General features: G+C 34.4%; 3 protein-coding genes across 5 annotated transcripts; all 3 read right to left on the reverse strand.

Moving 5' to 3' along the window:
- Positions 1–855: 855 nt before the first annotated feature.
- On the reverse strand, positions 856–5854 carry LOC147402812 (tubby-like F-box protein 8). 2 transcript variants are annotated; one of them, XM_086438162.1, is made up of 6 exons: positions 5696–5820; positions 5040–5136; positions 4258–4702; positions 3965–4052; positions 2405–2537; positions 856–1848 (listed from the first exon to the last, which is right to left on the reverse strand). In XM_086438162.1, the coding sequence occupies exons 3-6, from the start codon at positions 4585–4587 to the stop codon at positions 1143–1145; spliced, it is 1257 nt and encodes a 418-aa protein (XP_086294288.1). In that variant the 5' UTR covers positions 4588–4702; positions 5040–5136; positions 5696–5820; the 3' UTR covers positions 856–1142. The 2 variants fall into 2 exon arrangements, with proteins under 2 accessions (XP_086294288.1, XP_086294287.1); XM_086438161.1 differs by lacking the exon at positions 5040–5136 and having other exon boundaries at positions 5696–5854.
- A 5372-nt stretch (positions 5855–11226) lies between these two features.
- Positions 11227–12905, reverse strand: LOC147402813 (uncharacterized). The gene is made up of 2 exons (XM_086437602.1): positions 12636–12905; positions 11227–11508 (listed from the first exon to the last, which is right to left on the reverse strand). Exons 1-2 carry the CDS (start codon positions 12849–12851, stop codon positions 11248–11250), a joined length of 477 nt encoding a protein of 158 aa, XP_086293728.1. The 5' UTR covers positions 12852–12905; the 3' UTR covers positions 11227–11247.
- Positions 12906–16187: 3282 nt separating this feature from the next.
- Positions 16188–19570, reverse strand: LOC147402814 (Duplicated homeodomain-like superfamily protein). 2 transcript variants are annotated; one of them, XM_086438163.1, is made up of 2 exons: positions 18815–19570; positions 16188–17592 (listed from the first exon to the last, which is right to left on the reverse strand). In XM_086438163.1, the coding sequence occupies exons 1-2, from the start codon at positions 19036–19038 to the stop codon at positions 16431–16433; spliced, it is 1386 nt and encodes a 461-aa protein (XP_086294289.1). In that variant the 5' UTR covers positions 19039–19570; the 3' UTR covers positions 16188–16430. The 2 variants fall into 2 exon arrangements, with proteins under 2 accessions (XP_086294289.1, XP_086294290.1); XM_086438164.1 differs by having other exon boundaries at positions 16188–17565; positions 18815–19559.
- Positions 19571–20408: the final 838 nt, after the last annotated feature.

Raw genomic sequence — 20408 nt, forward strand, 5'->3', positions numbered from 1 at the left:
AGATTCTTTTCATCGAGATACGTTTGAGAAGCATCGATGGTTCTGGTTCTGTGATGTCAATTTCAATGTCATCTGAGATTTTTACTACTTATTATATTATAAACTAAATTAATAGATATTCAATTATAAAGTATTATTTAATTAAACATAAATAGTTAAGTTATTTTATTTTTATATCATCTGAGATTTTAAGAATTTCTAAATCTGGACCGAGGATCTTGGAATACTTTCTTTTATTATACAAATTAAAGCAAGGCTTTATTTGGCAAAAAAATTTTTCCTTCTAAAAGTCCTTCAATCCTAATTTATTTGGCATGATCCTTTTGGTTAAATTTTTATTTGTTTTCTTCTCATTGATTTATTGAAGGATCTTGACATGTCTGTGATCCAAGATGACTTGCCCGATATTTTTGCAAATCGCAATCGGATTGACCAAATTTTGATGTTCTTGATCAAAAACACTATTATTATGATTGAACATTAGAAAAATGAGATAACCACGACACATATAAAAACTCAGTAGTACAGAGACAGGACGAGAAACAGGATTTGAAAACCATGGACCCAAATCAGAGCATTTCAATCACATCCACCCACCTCATGTTATAATCTTCTTTTCCATTTTGATTGATCTTTTATCTTCCAAAACTCCCATCAGATGAGATCACTAATATTATTTATAAAATAAAAAACAAGAGGAAGATCCAAGACAACGTGGAAATAATGAAAGCAGATTTGACCTCACTATCAATCACAAATGACTTGGCTTTAGAAATTAGAAAGAAAAAAAATTATGAGAAGAACCAAACCAATACACATCCAAGCATCTGCATCTATCTGCATCTGCTACATAAATTAGCCTTTCACAACAAGAGAAAACAATATATATTAACTTGAGAGAATAATGCGCACAGGCAGTGAGTTTGCCTTTGATTAAGTGAAAAAGAACAATAGAGATTTTTAAAAACACCCAACAACAACAAAAAAATGAAAATTTTCCATCTGATAGTCGCAGTTTAGTTTTACAACAAGTGAATGCATCAACACCCACCATATCCTCCTATCCTAATGAGAGAGAATACAATCTTTTCTTCTTTTTTTTTTTCTTCTTGTGCAGTCTTACCATTCTTCTTTTTGTATTTCTATTCACAAGCCAACTTGGTGTCAAAGCTGCTCAAACAAATGGCAAAAGCCTGAAATGCTGAGAGCGGATAACGATAATCCATAGTGAACATGTCCTTCCCGACCTTGCCGAACTGCAGTATGACCTTGTCATGTTCCGGTGGGGTTGGCTGGGATGGTGTTGGTGCACCGGCGGCAGGCTGTGTGGCCGCTATCAGCTGGAAATTTTTTACAGAAGCGACCGTTACTCGCCCACGGAAGTTTAAGCACCAGCACTGCAACTGTTCATGCCACCTCGGGGCCTTGTTCCGAAGAACCAAAGGTCTCTCCTTGCCTTCCTCATCATCATCACGTGAACCAACAATGTCTGAGAATCGGGAACTGCTGAACTCGATTGAGTGGTCGATGGATTTGGAGGAAATGCTCCTAAATGAATCCTCGAGGGCCCGTGAAATGAGCATGGGCTGGCCTGGGACAGTAGCACCAGGATTGAGAGCTGAGGTAGGAATGGAATGCATGGTGCAGTGCATGCGGCGTGGGCCACGCGTTCCTAGCACATTCAGTTCATATGTGACCTGTGCAATGTTGTAGCTGCCAGTTGGGACTTTTGGAGAAACTTTTTTGGAATAGAATCGTCGGCTTGTCCTGCCTGGCTGAGATACCATGGCACCAGTATATGGAGGCTGGGTGTCATAAATTATGAATTTTGTGCCAAGGAAATTTGACCTGAAAAAGAGGAACATGTCATATATGGTTAATGAAGCTTCTGGTTTGGACACATGAATATTTTAAAATACCAACAAGATTTTTTGCTTAATCCAAGTGCATCAGAACAAACAGGGCTAAACTTTCTTCCCTTCTTTTGCCTAGAGCACGTGCAGCAGGGTTGGTACCCATATGAACAGGTCCCATCAAGGAGGACGGAGGACCTGACATGATCCTAACCATCAATCATCATTTTTTATAGTGAAATGATCGCAAGCATTCCAAAAAGAAGCCCAAAGTTAGGATGGGTAGGTAGTATAATCCAATGGCATAAATCTTCTGCTCTATACCTAGAGGTTAAACCAATCAAATTATGGCACAACCCTCCATTGTGTACTAAATGCATAACACAGGAAGGTGGCTACAACCAGATGTATATTTGGCATTGTCCCCTAAATACACTAGACATCTCTTATTACTTCTACACGAAAACCTTCTTTCCTATATGTAATGAAGGTTTCACTGATTAGATTAATTTATAATCGAGAAGCAATGTAGTATTGTATTAATTCAATACCTCAGTTTTCCAATGTAGGTGCTGCTTGATCTTGATATGTTTTCCGCATCCATGGAGATCACATACTCTGTGGAAGTAGCTCGGCGATTCTTCTTTGCCGAGAGAAGGAATTTCCCATTTTCAACAAGCAAAGCTGCAAGATTGAACCACTACACCACATCAGATTTCCATATAAAAATGACGATAAAAAAGAAGATATCCATACAAAAATAACAGGAAAAAAAATCAAAAGAAGCCAGGAAAATCTCAAATGCGTGTGCTAGTACATCTCATTTATAGTTGGGTTTCACAATTATGTATTTATTTCTATTTTGCATGTCTGCCATAAACAACATAGGTTTATTAGCAAGAGAAATTGGAAAAGCAAGGGCAGATTCCATGACGCTATGTCAATTGACTGGAAATTACAAAAACATGGCTGGAGATACCTATAAAAAAAATTGTCTGGAGGAAATTTTGGAATAATTCTGGCATGCTCACTTGTGTAAAGCAAAACCACCAAAGAAAAGATGGTACTTCTGGCATTTTTTTATGCATATACGTGGAAGATGGACAAAAGTTTTACCTAGAGTAACCAGTTGGTCCCAGAGAAACCTAGCCAAAATCCTAAATAATATATATATATATATATATGGGGGCGAGGTTTACCAAAACTCATAAAGGCCAATATATATGTTTCAGGGCCCATATCAACAAAATTTGCACTGTTCCTGAGAGACTCACGCTTGACTTCGCTTCGGATCCAACATATCATGAAAATTTGGACCCTTTTATCCCATCCATTTAATGGAGTATTACCATACTTCTCGCGACTAGGCTTGCTGAAAATATGCATTGTACGTTTACCACTCTATGATAAAAATATGCACGTCTTAAGTGTGTCTGTTAATAGCGACACGGCAAAGAAGCCAACCCTGTAACATCAATGACCTTGTTCATCATTCTTCCTGCCCACCCATTCTACTTCTTTTGGTATATGTATAGCCATTAACTTAAAATATGCAAGTTTTATGTGCACACGCATGCATACATATTGCATCATGCATGTATCCGTGTATTTAAATGCCAGGTTGCTAACTTGGTTGAAGTCTCTAAGTGTTGGTACCACAACCTGAGTTCAAAGCCCACCTTCACCAACTAATTACCAACCACTAGCTTGCTTGCTCATCAACATAATGCAAACAACCAAATATCAATAAAGATAAGTGACATCAACATTCAATGAGATACAATACAACAACAGATCAAGATTAATGTTGGCTTAATCCCAACAAGGCAAGCAACCCCCAAACACCCAACAACAAGAACAACAACAAAGCCTTATCCCAAAGATAGGGGGTCAGCTAAACGAATCTTTTCATTCTGTCCAAAGCCAAGTCTTTTGTCACTAGAGTGAGTTCATATCTGCTATTACTATGAAATCACTCCCAACAACATAAGGCTTGGCTTCGGATGGTGTGGAAGGGAGGAACAAAATTCACATAGTCAGCCCCAACTCTTTGGGATAAGGAAAAAAAATTATAGACTGGTGCGAACCAAATTATAAAAAAAGAAGCTTACCAGCGCTAAGAGACAGAAAAAGATGGTAGGTTAAATTAGATTTATCCCTCTTAATGAAGCATTGAATCATTCCATCACGGGGCCCTGGCTGTAGAAGTCATACAAAGCAGAGATTCAGTAAATGGTATTCCCACTATTACAGAATATCCCCTTAATGAACAACATGCATCTTCGTGTAATCAATAATATAGAAGCCAGACAACACGTACAAAGAAGGTGCAGCATAAGCAACAAAACTCCTTGGAAACAAAAAAGTTAACCATTCAAGATGAAATAACAGAAAGGACCCACACCTGCTTCAAAGAGACAGGAAAGGTAAGCTTCCCACAGAGTTCTGGACTTCTAACCATTTCTTTACACATTTCCCTCCAAGATTTGCAAACTGCAGCACAAGCAACAACGTGCTTCCGAGAAGGCCAGGTAGTCTCACTCTCCTCCAACCTCTTAACAACATCACGAAGTAGCTCTGGAGGAAGGCTAGCCCAACGACTCGGTTGGATTACTAGAGGTTGGTCGTGCAATTCATGTACTGAGCCCTGAGACTTCCCTTTGTGATGATGGCCCCTTCTGGATAAGCTCCCAAAACCATCCCTTACGTCATGAACTATACTTCGGAATGACATTTAACCCAATAAACTGAAAAACAGGCTGTATCTCTTCGTTTAAATGGTATGCTTGCATAAATTACTTTTCACTTAAGCTGAATGATGGTCATAAAGCCATGAAGACAGAATTTATCTGCAAATGAAACAAAGAAAAAGGTGAGAGATGGACAAGAGAAAAACCTAAAGAAAAAGCCATACCCAGAAAAATCATAAAATACCAACTTTGTTACGTTCTTATTTCTTCTTACAGAACCCAAAACAGTACTCAATCCAAAATCTCAAGAACCTAATTCAAATGAACCTTTATCTATGAGATAGACTGCAGCGGCACGGGAACTGAATCAAGCTTTAATTGATCAGTCCCCTCTCATCAGCCTCCCCCAATCAAAAAAAAAAACCCATTATTAAATTTCTCAGAATTTCATTAATTCCAAACACATGAAACCATCTTAGAACTGAAAGATAATTACACAAGACCAAAGTTCGCAAAGACACCAGGAGCACGTTCCACAACTAATCAAAGCTTATAAGTTCTTATAACACCCAAAAGGCGAAACCTTTGGAGATCTGTAACAAGAGAGAACCAAAGCTGAGGAATTTTCCTTACAATTTCTGCTGAAACACAATCAAATCTTAGGAATCCAGTAAGAAAACGTACAAAAAGATATATTTCTTCCTCCGTCAAAACAGGTGATATCACAACAATCGAAGAAATATTGTGTTTTCTCCGTAAAACTCATAAATTTGAACAAAATTACCCAGAACAAAGCAAAAAAAAATTCAACATCTTCAACCAAGAACAAAGAAACACCACGAATCTGAGCTCGACAACAATATTTTCACTGGCATAAGCCAAGCAAATCCAAGTTGACCTTCACATTCTTCGAAGAAAGGGCCAGAGATCAACCACAAATGTCAAGACAACTCCAAAAAAATGAGATTTCGAGAACTCCTCAACTACTGAATCAAAAAAATGAGATTTTTCATGAAAACAAAGATAAATCCAAGATCCACACCATAAATCTCCACACACACACACAAAAACATAAAAAAAAAAACTTCAATAAAACACATGTAAACTCATCAGAAATCAGATCAAAAAGGAAAAAAATACGAATTTAGGTACCTTTCTCTTAGGGTTCGACAGAAATCTCAGATCCTTCTCCTTCGCATACGGTTTCTCTTCTCTCACCTGCTTTCCTATCTCTCTAAACCGGACCCCAAGCATCATTAAATCCACTTAAGAACTATGCGAAACAGAAAAAGTTACTCAAATATTTAATCAATTAAGTATTAGATTATAAAAAGAGCCGTTCTAAATTGACTTAATGGCAAGTAAGTTAGACACTGTGATGAAGTGGACTTGTACAAAGAACTATCGATGCTTTTCCTCGAGATATGAGTGAAAATTTCTATGGTTATCGGAAGCTGTCAACCTCGACACAGTGTGTAACGCAGTGTCCTATAAAGTTAGTTTAGCATTTTTCTTATAAAAAATATATGTATTCATTACTTGGAGCAAAATCTGATTCCTAACTTGAAACGTTTGACTTTTCGATAAACCCACTGAAGTTGATGGCGCATTTTAGCGCCGATAAGGTCTAAATTTTCTAATTTGGAAAATTTAGTATCCAACGTCAATAAACAACTGTATCCAACAAACCAATGAAATAGCGACGCGTGTGACAATAAGTCATTGATGACCAAATATCTAACAACACTGGTCTTCAAAACGCCAGTTCTGACTTTGACAAACCCTGCGAAGTCTCCCGAAACAAGCGGCGTATTTTATCCAAAATGTTACCATGTTTCCTGACGTATTATGCTTTGTTACTACTGGAGCACTGGTTTTCTTTAGTTATAGATTAATGGAGGATGGCAATAAGAAGAATTTTATTATTATTATTATTATTATTATTATTTTTATACAGAAAACTGGATCCACCGATCACATGAGTCCGCGTGAATTAAATGGCATCCCAAATTACATAACTGTATTTATTACTAACAAACTATCCTTTGCTATGCTTGGAAGCAAAAGTCTTGTGACTTAACTTATTTTTTTTTAGGAAAAATTACTTAATGGACCTCGGTGAAGAGATTTTTTTCTAAATAGTCATTAAATTTTGGATGGTTTTTTAATGATATATTTAGTAAATTTTTCTTTTCTTAACGATCTTTGGACCTCCTTTCCAGGGGTAAAGCCAGGATTTTGCTCTTGTGTGGGCAACCAAGAGAGGGAAAATAATTTGTTGAGGGTAATAATGACTAATTTTCTTATCTGTCATTATTATTTGTCGAAATAATTCATATATCCTCGTAGACTTCGAAAATGCTTGTGGGGCAAGTGCCCCCCAATGTGAATCCACCCTTGCTCGTCTCCAAACATTTCTCACGATTTAATATCCTAATTGTTTAAAATCATCATTTTCATAAATAAATAAATAATGGATTTTTGACATATAAAACGAATTATGGAGACTCAATTATGTCATAAATGATCTAAGAAGAAAAGAATAATTTTTTCAATAATTTTTTCAAATATTTTGAAGATATATGTAAAAATTAGGATTTTTCACTTTTTTTAATGAAAACAATCAAGAATGATTCTTTTTTGTTTAAATCATTTAAACAACTCATTATCTCAAGTTTTTAGTCAGTCTTTCCATGAATTTTAGTCGAAGAAACTCGAAAACTGAAAATGGGTGGTTTACCAGTGTCAAGTTCGACAATAAATAAATAGTGGTGAGTGTACTAATAACAAGTGACCATTCAGAAATAGAAAGGTTGCTAAATATCCTATCAAGTTACTGTGCAAAACTTAGTGACTACCTCCATTAGGATCCTTTAAGTAATTTTCCCTTATTTTTAAGAGGGGTCATGTTAGAGTATGTTCTAAAGGCACATGTAAAAATGCATTAAATACACCTGGGGAACAAGCAACTAGGGGTATATTTTGGTAAAAAAAAACAAGACAATTTCGGTACAAAAATCATATCCCAAAGTGTATTTAACGTGCTTTATTGTATGCATTTATGACACACGTTAACAAATTTCTTTTAAGAGACGTATTAAATTGACTAGAAAAACACACTCAATTGACATGGCATGTGCATAGAATCCTAGATTTTTTTCTCAAGATACACTAGAAAAACAAATATGTGATTTTTGCACATTTCACATTGGTTTAGTATATTTGAGTGTCTTGTTTGAGCTAGTCTATCATTATTCTTAGGGGTGCACATTAGATTGGGTAAATCCGAAAATTGAATCAATGCGAAGCCTTTTGGTTTGGATCGAGCATGATTTGGTTCGGGTACAGATTGTATATAAAAAAATCCAATTAATTTGGTTCGGTTCTGAAAAAAAATCCGATATATATATATTTATTATGAAGAGGTAACTCATCAAAATCTTCAACTTAATTTATCTCTTCTATTTTTTTTCTAAGAAAAACTCAAAAAAAATGTACACAAATCTCTTTTTCAACTCTCAAATGAATCAACCCATTTATAAAAAAACTTTTTCAAAGAGTTTGATTCCTTATTTTTTTATGTGAACCTTTATGTCATGTTTGTTAGATGAAATATACTATGCAAACTTAGGCTTGGATTCGTTAATCTACCATTTATGGATAAATTTCATCACTAATCCATCCAAAATACCAATTTTAAAATTGTAATTTTTTTTTTAAATCTCATTGAGTTTCCTCTAATTTTCAATTTATATAGATTTCAGTCATAATTTAATCATAAAATCATTTTCATTTTTTTAATATGCATTATTTATGATCTGATTCAAAAGGTTCCTCTTTTAAAATAAAAAATACTAATTTTTCTATTTTGAAAGTATGAGAACCGAAAACCGATCAAAACCAATCCGAATCAAGGTTGGTTTTGATTAATTTGGTTCTATAGGGTAATTGGATTAGTTTAATTCTAAATTTGTAGAATTGATCATGTTTGGTTCAATTTCAATTTTACCAAAATTCAAATCAATTCGAATCATGTGCACCCTTAATTATTCTATTTTTAAATTAAAATATTCATTAAAAGAAGATTACATAGCAAAATGATTTTTTTTTTAATTATAGAAATTAAAATTTTCTTGATTTTTGAAAAAAAAAATTTATATCTTTATATTATAATGAGAAAAGGTGACGTAGAAGTGGTTTGGCACAAAAATTTGAGTGGTCATTGAAGCCACCACTTTAATATTTAATATAATTAGGATAATAAAAAATTCAAAATTTAAATGTAAAGGTGGAGGTGGTGGGATTATCGTTTCTTGAACGTTAGAAGACCAGAAACACTTGAAACAAAACTTCAAAAACCTTCAAAGAAAAATAAAAAAAGTCTGAGGTCATGAACAACGCGTCTATATTCAAACAGAAGTTTACAGATGTTCTTGGGATTAGTATATATTTCTTTGAGATACATTTTTCTTTGAAATCCCTAGCATCTAAACCGTCTGTTTGATGGGAGCGTGGTCGAGATAAGATTTCCAAAAGTGTCCAACGTAGCTAATGAGATAGTTACACGTGGAAAGATAGAAATAGTTAACGGGAAAAGCGTCGCTAGACTCAAACGTCATTTGACGCGTCTCGTGGTACATACGGCTGATATGGGTCGATGACTCCCTATGAAACTTCATGTAATGTGTGATCACGAGGAAACTTCTGTTTTGTTTGACTCAGTCTAAGATTTGAAATAGTTTCCCCTTCTTTTTATTTTATGGGCCGTTGACTTAGGAAAATATGATTTAAGAAGTAATAGACGTAAAACATATCCCAATGACACTTATTCAAAGATAATTTCATTATTCAAATTCTGTTTGAGTTTTCTTTTTTACATCACATTATCGCATGGTTCAAATATTTGATTGATTCGTAATTTTAAATATTTATAACTAAAACAATAATCTCATTCAAAAAATAGTTTTTACCACTAGAAAAGTGGAAATCTGGTCCTAACCCGAAAGGCTTCTCAAATTTTTAAGAGGGTATCAAATGTGATGTTGCTTTACAAAATTGAAAATTAAAATCTTTTTACATCAATTAAACAACGATGGACAAAATGAAATTAGGTATGTCTCATTAAATCTTGAAATCCTTACCAATTTCACAAAAAACAACAAGGAAAGTACTATAATGGTCACATGTAACCTTAATCACCTAATTTTAGCTTTTCAATTGATGTTAGTTTCTGAGAGAAATATTGGTACCGTCCTAACTTTGGTGGGTTTCCTTCAACTCTATCTTTTTAATTTGGTAAAATATTCCATTGTCCATGTTCTTAGTCGTCGAGGATGAATTCAAATTTGGATCCTACTGGCTTTGGTTTTTATCAAATCCCAATATTAGGATCCAATCAAATTAAATGGATATGGATCTCATAAAATCCAATTTGTTATACAAAATATAAAGTAACGTCATATATTAAAAAAAATACAAATTTTCTGACATTTTATCATATTTACTCTATTGGATCGAGACATGTTTGATCCCTTACCAATCTGGTAGGTTATTAAATTCGAACTCTAGGCTTTAATCCAGATTCAATGCCATCAGATCGGATTTTGTGTCTAAGCTAATTCATTGTTAGCCCTAGTCACCCAAATTGGTGTTTGTAATTACTTGATTTTGGGAAAGGTGACTAAGCTTGAAGTATTTTCAAGTCAATTTAGACTTGGACTTAAGGCTCAAGGTTTGTCGAACGGCTCAATCCAATTGCGCCCTTATTTTAACACTTAGTTACCATTGTTTTGAAGATACATAGTTAATATGACTTCACAATCGAGCTAAGGAACAAGTGAACATATCTAATCATACAACTTAATTTTCACCTCAAAGAAAGTTGAAAACAAAATTGCTCACAACTTTCCCCTAACAAGATCTAGGATTGACCAATCACATGAGCTCGTGTGTATTGAATGGCATCCTCAAATATTACAAAACTATTATGGTTAGGGTTGACGTGTTACACGGTGAAGAGCTTCCAAAATCTACAAAGAAAAAGATTGCTTAGAGAAAGTTGGCTTAAATACTCAAATGAATCATGCCAACTTATTAGCATCCCCCGACCTTGACTAAGGTTGTAAGTGGGCAGGATTGGTTAATCTCTAGAACAACCCTAAAGGGTTGCACCCTAGTTTGGCCTTAAAACCTTGTTTAACATTGATGTTTAAAATTAGTAGAGCTCAGGAATTTTCCAAACTTAATTAAAACTAGTGTCCAGACCATGAATTTAAATGTTGGCTTTGTGTTTCAGACTACGGAGAAGATGATAATTGTTTTTCAAATATGTCAATTAGAAATAAGGAAAAGCTTTTCTTAAACCCATTGCATATAACACGGTAATCCGAAAGCCTAATAAGGATTTCTGCATCAGTACGGACAATACACGCCCATGCTATAACATTTAAAGAGAAAACCAATTTTTAAACATAACAAGTTGGATAGAAAAAGCTACGTTTATATATAATTCTTCTCACAAGCATACATGTCCATGTAATCAAATGAAAGAAATAAATAAAAATACAAAAAGGACAACTTCAAACACAAATTAAGAAATCAAATTTAAATATCACCCTTTCACTTGACTTGTAGAGCTTCTCACCAATCTCCTTCCATGTTAATTCAACATAATGCACAACAACTCCCTTCTTTTCTTCTTTTATTTACTTTTGCTCTAAACTTTCAAGTTTTTCAGTCTCAACAATTGGGCTAACTTCAAAAAATTTCTTAGTTTCATGAAAGGTGGCAACTACAACAGGACTTTCATTTGTTATGTTTTCGATCTTTTCACTGTCCAAGGCATTGGTGTTTGATTTCTTGGTTGAACTCTCAGTTGTTGGTTCTTTTACATCTTTTATTGATTTAGATAAAATTGTTTCTGGTTGAATTTTATCATCTTCATTTGATTTCCTCCCTTCTTCATTCTGCAAATTACGAGAGGCAAGAGAATCAAGAATTGGTTCTTGAAAGAAATGCAAAGTAAACAAAGCATCTATTGCCACACTAGCTTTACTAACAACATATCAAGATGTATGTTAATTCTATGGTGATGAATTTTGGTGCTATTAGCAAAATTTGGTGTGGCAATAATCTATATATACTCACAATCATAACCTAATTTACATATAAAAACGTGAGGGTTATTAATTGTTAAATCAACAAATCCACCATTTTACTTTTTCGATGGACACATGGCATCTTACTATTTGTTAAGAATAAATCTTGTCATTCCAAGGCCAACGTCCTCCTTGGGGTACAAAATGATAAGCTGTCGGTACGAATACTGACGACCACCAATTTGTGTGAGCATCTTCCTCTGGCGCACAACATTTATGATTTAGAGAACTGTATTGGCACCTCAACTTTTTTTTTATTACATCCCAAGTTCTTAAATTATTTATTACATCCTAAATAAAGATTAAAACACACAATTCAAACATACAAAAATTTGGCTACACTCATTGAAACAATTTCAGTAATTGTTTACAGGTCAGGCTCATATAAAATCTTGAACCTTTAAATAGAAAAAAAAATGTTGAAGTAACATTAAAATTAACATTGTTTCACACATTGCTGGAGGTGCACACATAATCATAAATGCTTTTCAGTTTTCACCGATTCAAAAATAGAAATTTAACCCAAAGAGAGACGGATAATATTCGCACCACAACTTTTACTTAACCATTCACTTACTTTTTTATTTTATTTTATTTTATATTTTAAATTGGGGTGTAATAAGTAAAAGTAGAGGTGCCAACAGCAACTCTCTTGATGATTTAAAGAGTAGTTTTTCCAAATTTCGTGCATGTAAATGGAAATATATCTCATATTCTCAACATCTTCTGGACAAATGAAAAATAGAATGTAACTCTAGTTCACAAATCAAAAAACATAAGAAATCGTTTCAAATCTAAATTAATAAATCTTCAATTAAAATCGAAATTCTGAACTCAAGGGATTAAAAACAATGGTTTCAAATCATAAAAAATAAAAAATTAAATTAAAATCAAAGTAATAAATAAATAAAATCGATAGAACCTAATTAAAGGACCTTGAGCAAGAAACCGAGAGATTGTCGCTTCTCTTGATCTACTAAATCACAATCTTCTTCCACCTTCACCACCTTCTCTTCTCCTTCATCGAAGATCTTCTTCTTTTCTCCATCGATTTTCGCTTCAGAGATTGTTCCAGACTCCTCCTTCAGTGGTGCTGGAGCCATATCCATGTCATTCTCTAAGCCTCTCGGCTTGCTTGCACAGGCCCCCATCTCTCTCTCTCTCTCTCTGTGTTGTGGAGAGAAAGATTGAAGATGAAGAGGAGAGGAAGCTATGAGAGAGGCAGGAGAAGGAATTGAGTTAAATAAAGCGCAATGAAAGAGTTTGGTGGTTGCGACTTCCGCTGTTCCGCAATTCGTTCTACGGCGAAGAAAATTTTAAAAGCCAGACGATGGATTTTTTTGGAACATCTCCCTAATATGTTAGTTGAATTAGAAATACATCCATAAATTTCAGTAAATTAGTATCTTATAATTTGACTTGGGTCCACGTTACTGACTTTAGACATTCACGAAGGCCCAATCATTAAATGCCTATACTAATGACCGAAATTTCCACGAAACGTTAGATTTGAAATAATAATTTAGGCAAGCCAAAAGTTTTGTATGTTTTAAATTAATAATGACAAATGATAAGTCATCCATCAAGCAGAAGTGTTTCAATAATAATTGCAATTGCATTTTAATGTTTTGTGAAGTGTCGCAGGACTCAATCCGTTGTTTGTTGGGCTGAATACTTGATTTGATTTTCTAGGTGGAGTTCTGTCATGTTCTTGTTATAGTTTAATTTTGTTGGGAAAAGAAGCGAAAGCTCTCGTTCATGTGACAAACTGAACATCGTTAAGTCCTGAATTTCGTGAACCACCGGATCTAGACCAAGATCTCCATTGCGTCGTACGATATATCGATATGGAGAACTGACTTTAAGTTGTTAGTCATCCATTCTACTCCTATCTAAAGTGATGCTAGGCTGCTTTTACATAGGTGCACTTCGCTCGCCCACATGGGTGACATTGGATTTTACTATAATTATCACATTTCTTACTTGGGCTGCACACACAACCATAAGTGTATTTCATAGAGATACAAATAAAAAGCATATACGAGTTATGCGTGCACCTCAAAGTTAGAAATGTGAGAATCACAGTAAATCCAATGTTACCCTAGCATTAGTATTTGGTGAATGTTTGGGAGGTTAGGTTTTTTTTATTTTGGTGTGTGCGCGCGCGCAAATCCTCTCTGTACATTGCACTAATCACATTAAAAGTTTTGATATTTTAGAGAGTTGCTATTATCACGCCAACTTTTACTAATGCCACATCAATTCTTATGTAAATCACCAAAGAATTGCACACAATTGCTATGGCAATAGTAACTCTCTTTTAAATCACTGATTTTATATCTTATTAAGAACAATGGGGGAGGGATGTCTTGAGAGTATTTTTTTTTCGTAGTGGACGTGAACTTTTTTATATATTATTTATTATTATAATAGTAGATGACGGACATGATTAATAATGAATTTTAATTGTTTATTATTGACTATAAATTATAAGGGATTAAAACTTGAATTTGATTATGAGAATTGAAATTTGAAAATTTGAAAATTTAAAATTTTAATTATTTATTATTGATTATAAATTATAAGGGATTAAAACTTGAATTTTACCATAAATTATAATATTTATATCTTTTATATTGTTTTTTAAAGTTTGCATGCGGATGAAATTGAAACGCCTTACGCCTCGAGGAGCTGGAGATCTCAACAACTCGTCTCGCGTCTGAACATCTGAAAACATTTCGTTGGACAATTTGATTGGCCCAATATCTATATTATAATATAAAAATATATGAGAAAATTTCCAATTGGTCCAATCTGATCTATAACAAGTTTCAAATACGCGTGGGCCAATTCCAGCCGGGCTTGGACAATGACATCTTGTTCTTCGATGAGGCCCATTGAAAAACCTACCACGTGTGTGGAAATAATTATCGAGGAATAATACATTAAAAAGTCTTCAGTTCGGGGAGGTTTCAATAAATTAAAAATAGTGTGTATAGTTATAATCCAATTAGTCAGGGGGTGAAGTTTAAAATTCTTATATTAATTATAGACTGTGTATACCTTTTAACTGTTTGGAGATTATCTACGAGTCGAGAAGATGTAAATTTCATTTTTCTGGGGGGTTTATTCTAAATTCTAAAAATGGGAAACCGAATATTTCTACTTTTTCTTTTGAGAAATGTTGTCATATTGGTTGGTTGAAATGTTGGCTTCGGAAAAGTCTTGACGGTTTTAGCGGAGATTCGTTTGTCTCTATTTGCTTATGGACTTTAGTGTCTAATGTGGGTTGGATACCAAACGATAAGAAAAATGCCTGATTTCCTAGCTATCAATATCATTGGGATTTCCAGTGAATTTGTTACCAAATCCCAATAATTGATGGATAACACATCAACAAATCTCAATAATTGATGGATAACACATCAACTTCGTTGTAGACTAAAGTATAGGAATCCGAGTTGGATGTCATCCTTTCACTGTTTTCATGATTCCTCCCAAATCACAATGATTAGATTCATTTACTATTTTCATAAAAAATTAGGATGGGTCTATTTGTACACCGAAATGGTTCATTTCACTCACTTGCTTGTTATACCCACCTTAATTTTCAAATATCCCTTTGTAAAAACCTAATAATCTGTTTTAACATTCATTGCTTATTGCACACACCTAAAGATATTGAACTATTTCTTCTTTTTTTCTCTCATTTTTTCTTTTTCTCTACATCTTGAAAGATTTCAATGAGGTTTCTAATATTTGATCTTACTTATTTTTCTTACCTTAACACTTCCAATCAAATTGAAGTCATCCACATGAGAAAGTTATGTTCAGTAGGTATTTACAAAATCGATTTTACAATGGTTGGTAGAAAATTTTGTTCGGTAGGTACTTATCAAAATATTGTCAAACATGTTCGATAAGTACTTACTGAACATAATTATCAAAAAATCTTTGAGTTCTTCTATTCCAAATCATTGTTTTGAGGATTTAATAATGATTTTTTCCATCTTATTTGAGGACCAAATACCAAAAAAATAATAAAAATAATAAAATAATTTGAAAAAAAAAATCTTAAAACCTAATCTCCATCTCAAAAAATTCAGAAGGAGGTGAATATAATAATAATAATAAGAGGAGGAGGACGAAGAAGGGAGGAATGAAGGAAGGAAGGAAGGAAGAAGAAGAAGTGGGTTTTAGAGGTTTTATTCTGTGGGTGCGATGGTGTGTACAACTAGAAATATGCAAGAGTGAAATGGTATTTTTTTATTTTTTTTTTATTACAAAAGTCACCTTAGTGGGTGAAACGGACTATTTCCATGTATGCAAGTAGACCCACCCTTAAAAAATTTGAAAATCAATGTTACCCCAATAGAAGATAAGGATCAAACATAACAACTCCATCAACTCTATTATGATCTATGCACCTAGTTTATGGGTTTTTTTGTAGCGTTGAAGATCGGGTCCTAAATTAGCTTGAACCAAAATGTTCATAATTGAGATTGTTATTGATTTTGTTGCACATGAACAAATTTTAAATGATTTTCATTTTTTTTTCTTATTCTAATTTTTTTTAATATACCCACTTCTAATTTTGACTTTAAGCATCCGCTAATCAGAATCTGACCCACTTACAATCCTACAGCCTCTGCAATCTGACTCACTTCACCAAAGACAAGTCATTCTTGTCCATTGAACACCCACTCAACAATGGCCTTAGAAAGTGTTTCTTAGTTACAAATTACAATCTCATAACCACCTCTTACATCTTCATTATCACCATCTTCTTCTTGATTCCTATCAATACTCTCGCTTTCAAGATCTTCCATCACTGACTCGGGCTGTTGTTGTTCTTGTTGAATCATCGTTAATTGCTCCATTACAACATCTTCAGATTTCAAACCACTATTTGGATTGAATGAACTATTGATTTTATTCTTCTCTTTGTAAAGAGCATCAAGAAGACCAAAGTATGGACATGTCTTGGAATCTTTAGGCCTTTTCTTCCTGTTCTCTTTCACCTTCTTGAAGTATTTGTTAATGTTCTCCCATTTCTCTTTGCACCTTTTCGCACTTCGATTGAAACCAAGCTTTCTCATGGCAATCGAAATCTCTTCCCATAGAGGGCCTTTAGGTACATTCTCTTGATACTTGGGGTCTAGGCTGGTTCGAAACCTAATCAAGGCTTCAACTTCGAGTTTAGGCCAACGAGAAGAGCTAATTGGATTGAAGTTCTCACCATTATCCAACTGTGGGTTTTCTATAATTTTCTCCATTAATGATGGGTTCTCCTCCAATTGTACCTGATTTGATTGTTCCGTGATTTTATGCAAAAATTCAATCAAAGCTGCATCTCTCGCAGCTGTGATAGATCGTTCTTGCATTAGAATCTCATGTTCTCGATTCTTTCTCGTTAATTCTTGCATCTTCCATTCTTCTTCCCTTACCACTCGCTCATGTTCATGTTTCTCTATTGCTTCGAAGAATTTCTTTTGGAAGATCTCTTGTTTTTGCATCACTTCTTTCATTAAGTTCTCAAAGAAAGAGATCGATTTTCTCTTTTTCTTTTGAGTTTCTTCAGGTTCTTCCTTGGCTGAAGAGGAGATAGACAATGAGGTGGAGGTGGAGATGAAATCTGTTGGGTTTGTCATTGTGGCTTCCGTCGTCATTTCCACCATTGGAATTTGAAGAGATTGAAGTAAGGAGTGGTTGTGAAGGGCTTCTAATTGATCAGAAAATCGATAGATTTTGCCATCTTGCCGAGTAGACCGGCCTTCTTTGGTTCTTTTGTGGTACTTGTAGATGTTCTCGAACTTCTCTATGCATTTCTTCGTGCTTCGATGATAACCAATTTCTGCTAATTTCCTGCTAATAATCACTAATAAATAAAAGCTAAAAAAATAAAATAAAAACAAGCTAAATGGTTTACAATCATGATTTTAAAAAGAATCGTGATAATCTGACTACCCCACGGGCACACTCAATCGACTCTCCTGACATGACAAGTTCGGGAACCATAGATCTGTGGACCTCGAGATACAAATCTGTACTTCCCCATAAAATGTGTATCCCAAGGGAACTGTGTATCTTGAGGCATGTAGATCTACGGTTCCAAATTTGTCATGTCAAGAGATCGGTTGAGTGTGCCACGTGGGGTAGTCAGATTATCACGACTCTTTTAAAAAATCTAATTAAAAACATCACGAAGCCCTTAATTCTCTTTTTAGTAAGAAATTTTGATTGCTAGGCTGGATAATATCAATGGAAAAATCATTTCCCAGTAAATGATTTCATAGAATCGAAGAATTTCAAACTCAAAAGATTTCTCTTTATTACTTTGAATAGAAAGGGTTTGGGTTTTGGAGATGATTGGGTAACCCACAGGCTGATCCAAATCCTAAATGGGCTAACGTATATTACCCATGTCCAATCCATAATGGGTCAGGTAGGACCGGGTTGGATCTATCGATTCATTTGATTGCTCTAATTAGGGCTGTCAGTGGATCAGGTCCAAATACAAACAAGGTTGATTTGAGACCGATCTGTTAAGAATCCGAGTTGACCCTTATTGGCTCAGATTTATTGAATCTCAATGTCAAGATCCAAATCTGATCCAAACAAATTTGATTGGGTAAGATCGGATCAAATATTATTTTGATAATTAAACAAAATTTAAAAAATAAACTTAAAAAATTTCACAAAGTTCATGTTTTCTCACATCTTATCGGATCAGAACATGGCTGATGCAGAGCCAATCTGATCAGGGATGATCACATTGGATCCTTATCAAACCCAAATCCTCAATCCAAAATCCAAATTCATAGTTGTCTGATCTGAATGGATCACATTTTGGGTAATTTCAAATTTCTGTGAGGGCAAATGATGGTTTCTAGGCAAATCAATTTCTTGTAAAATGATTAAACAAACTTAACAAATTCATTTTTCTTGGGATTTGAATTTCTATTGGATTTTAATCAAACACACCTCCAATTAAAAAGAGACAAAAACATTGAATAAATGAGAAAAAAAAAATTCCGTAGATTTTATCGATGAAGAAACTACACACACACCACACACACACACACACACACAAAAAGAAAAAAAAAATATTTACCTAGAAACATCATCCCATAGCGGGCGTTTAACAATTGATTCCCGAAACGTTACGTCCATATCGGATCGTATCTTCAACAAAGCTAGCGTTTCATGACATGGCCACCGGTTACTGGCTGAATTACGGTCACCCTCTCCACCTCTGTTTCTCTCAACAACACATATCTCCTTACCTGCTGCATGAGATTCGGTGATGGCACCTGAATTACCTGCCAAACCAGTCATCTTCGAAAACTGACTCTCCACGAATTAAATCTAACTAAAGAAAAAAAAAAAAAAGGTTAATTTATGGGTGTCTCACTCTCTCTCCCTCTCCCTCTCCCTCTTGTGTGTGTGTGTGTGTGTGTGTGTGTGTGTGTTTAGAGAACAAGAACGTATGTTGGATGCTCTAAGTAGTTAAAAACAGTAAATATGGCAGAAGGAGAGGAAAAAGAAGGAAATATAAAAGTGGGAGAATTTTCATCATCAGCAACAAACAGCCGCAGATACGGACGCTAGTGATAATTAAGTTAGTTTTTGTCTGTCTATCAAAATATAGTTAAAAGCCGTCCTATATTAGGTCACCTTTGCTTTTAGAGCGTTTTGGATTTCTTTCACTTTTTTTTTAGTACCAAGAGGCAGGGGTACTTAGGTAATTTCGAAACAGGTTCAGTGTTAACGTTCATAAATTTTGATTAAAACTTGACTCATGTATCACAAAAGGGCTTATTTATACGGTCATGAGTTGCAATTTTCTTGGTTTTTTTTTAATCAAAATAATATTAAATTTAAATATAAAAGTAGGGATATTTAGGGCCACTCAAATTTTAGTCTCTGAATCACTTCTACACCGCCTCTCTCATTATATAATATAATAGTAAAGATAAAAGAAGATCCAAAAAGACACCGATGTTAAAAAAACTTTTTTACATCACATTCATTGGTTATTAACTAGGGCTATCAAAGGGTTGTGTTTTGGCCTGATCTGATCCGATCCGAGGTAGGCCCATTTAATTATTGGGTTGGGTTAGGCCCGTTCCATATTTATAGTCAAATTGGGCTTAGAAAGCCCGATCCTATAAGATAAGATAATGTGTGGGCTGTTCTGGCCTGTTAGCAGGCACAATACTTTTTGGCCATTAGGTGGGTGGTGGGCATGGCTTCAGCAAGGATTTTGAGAATCCATTAGAGCCCATCCCTTCAATGTATTATTTTATTTTATTTTTTAATTGTAATGGTTTGGCAAGATAACATTTAATCCTACTTTGAAGAGTTTATATTCGTAAATCAGGCTAAATTGGTTGATCTTGAGTATGGATCGTGCTGCAATAGTTACACTTTTATGATGAATCGATTGACGAAATTATGTATACTAACATCAAATAATTATATAGATACATTGAAAAAGGAGGTTATGAACTAAAAAAAGATAAGGTTGCAATTGCGACGAAAATTCAACATTACGAACATTCCATTTCTTCTTCAATAACTCTCTTTCTCCTAACCAGGTTCCTTAGGAGATGAATTGGCGAATTGGCTAACTTTCCAAGAAAAAGAACTGTAAAAGGGGTACGGTCATTAAAAAAAATACATAATGATTATTCACACTCAAGTCA

Source organism: Akebia trifoliata, chromosome 4, assembly GCF_017979445.1.
Source record: "Akebia trifoliata isolate Shusen 1 chromosome 4, ASM1797944v1, whole genome shotgun sequence".
NCBI classification, from domain to species: Eukaryota; Viridiplantae; Streptophyta; class Magnoliopsida; order Ranunculales; family Lardizabalaceae; genus Akebia; species Akebia trifoliata.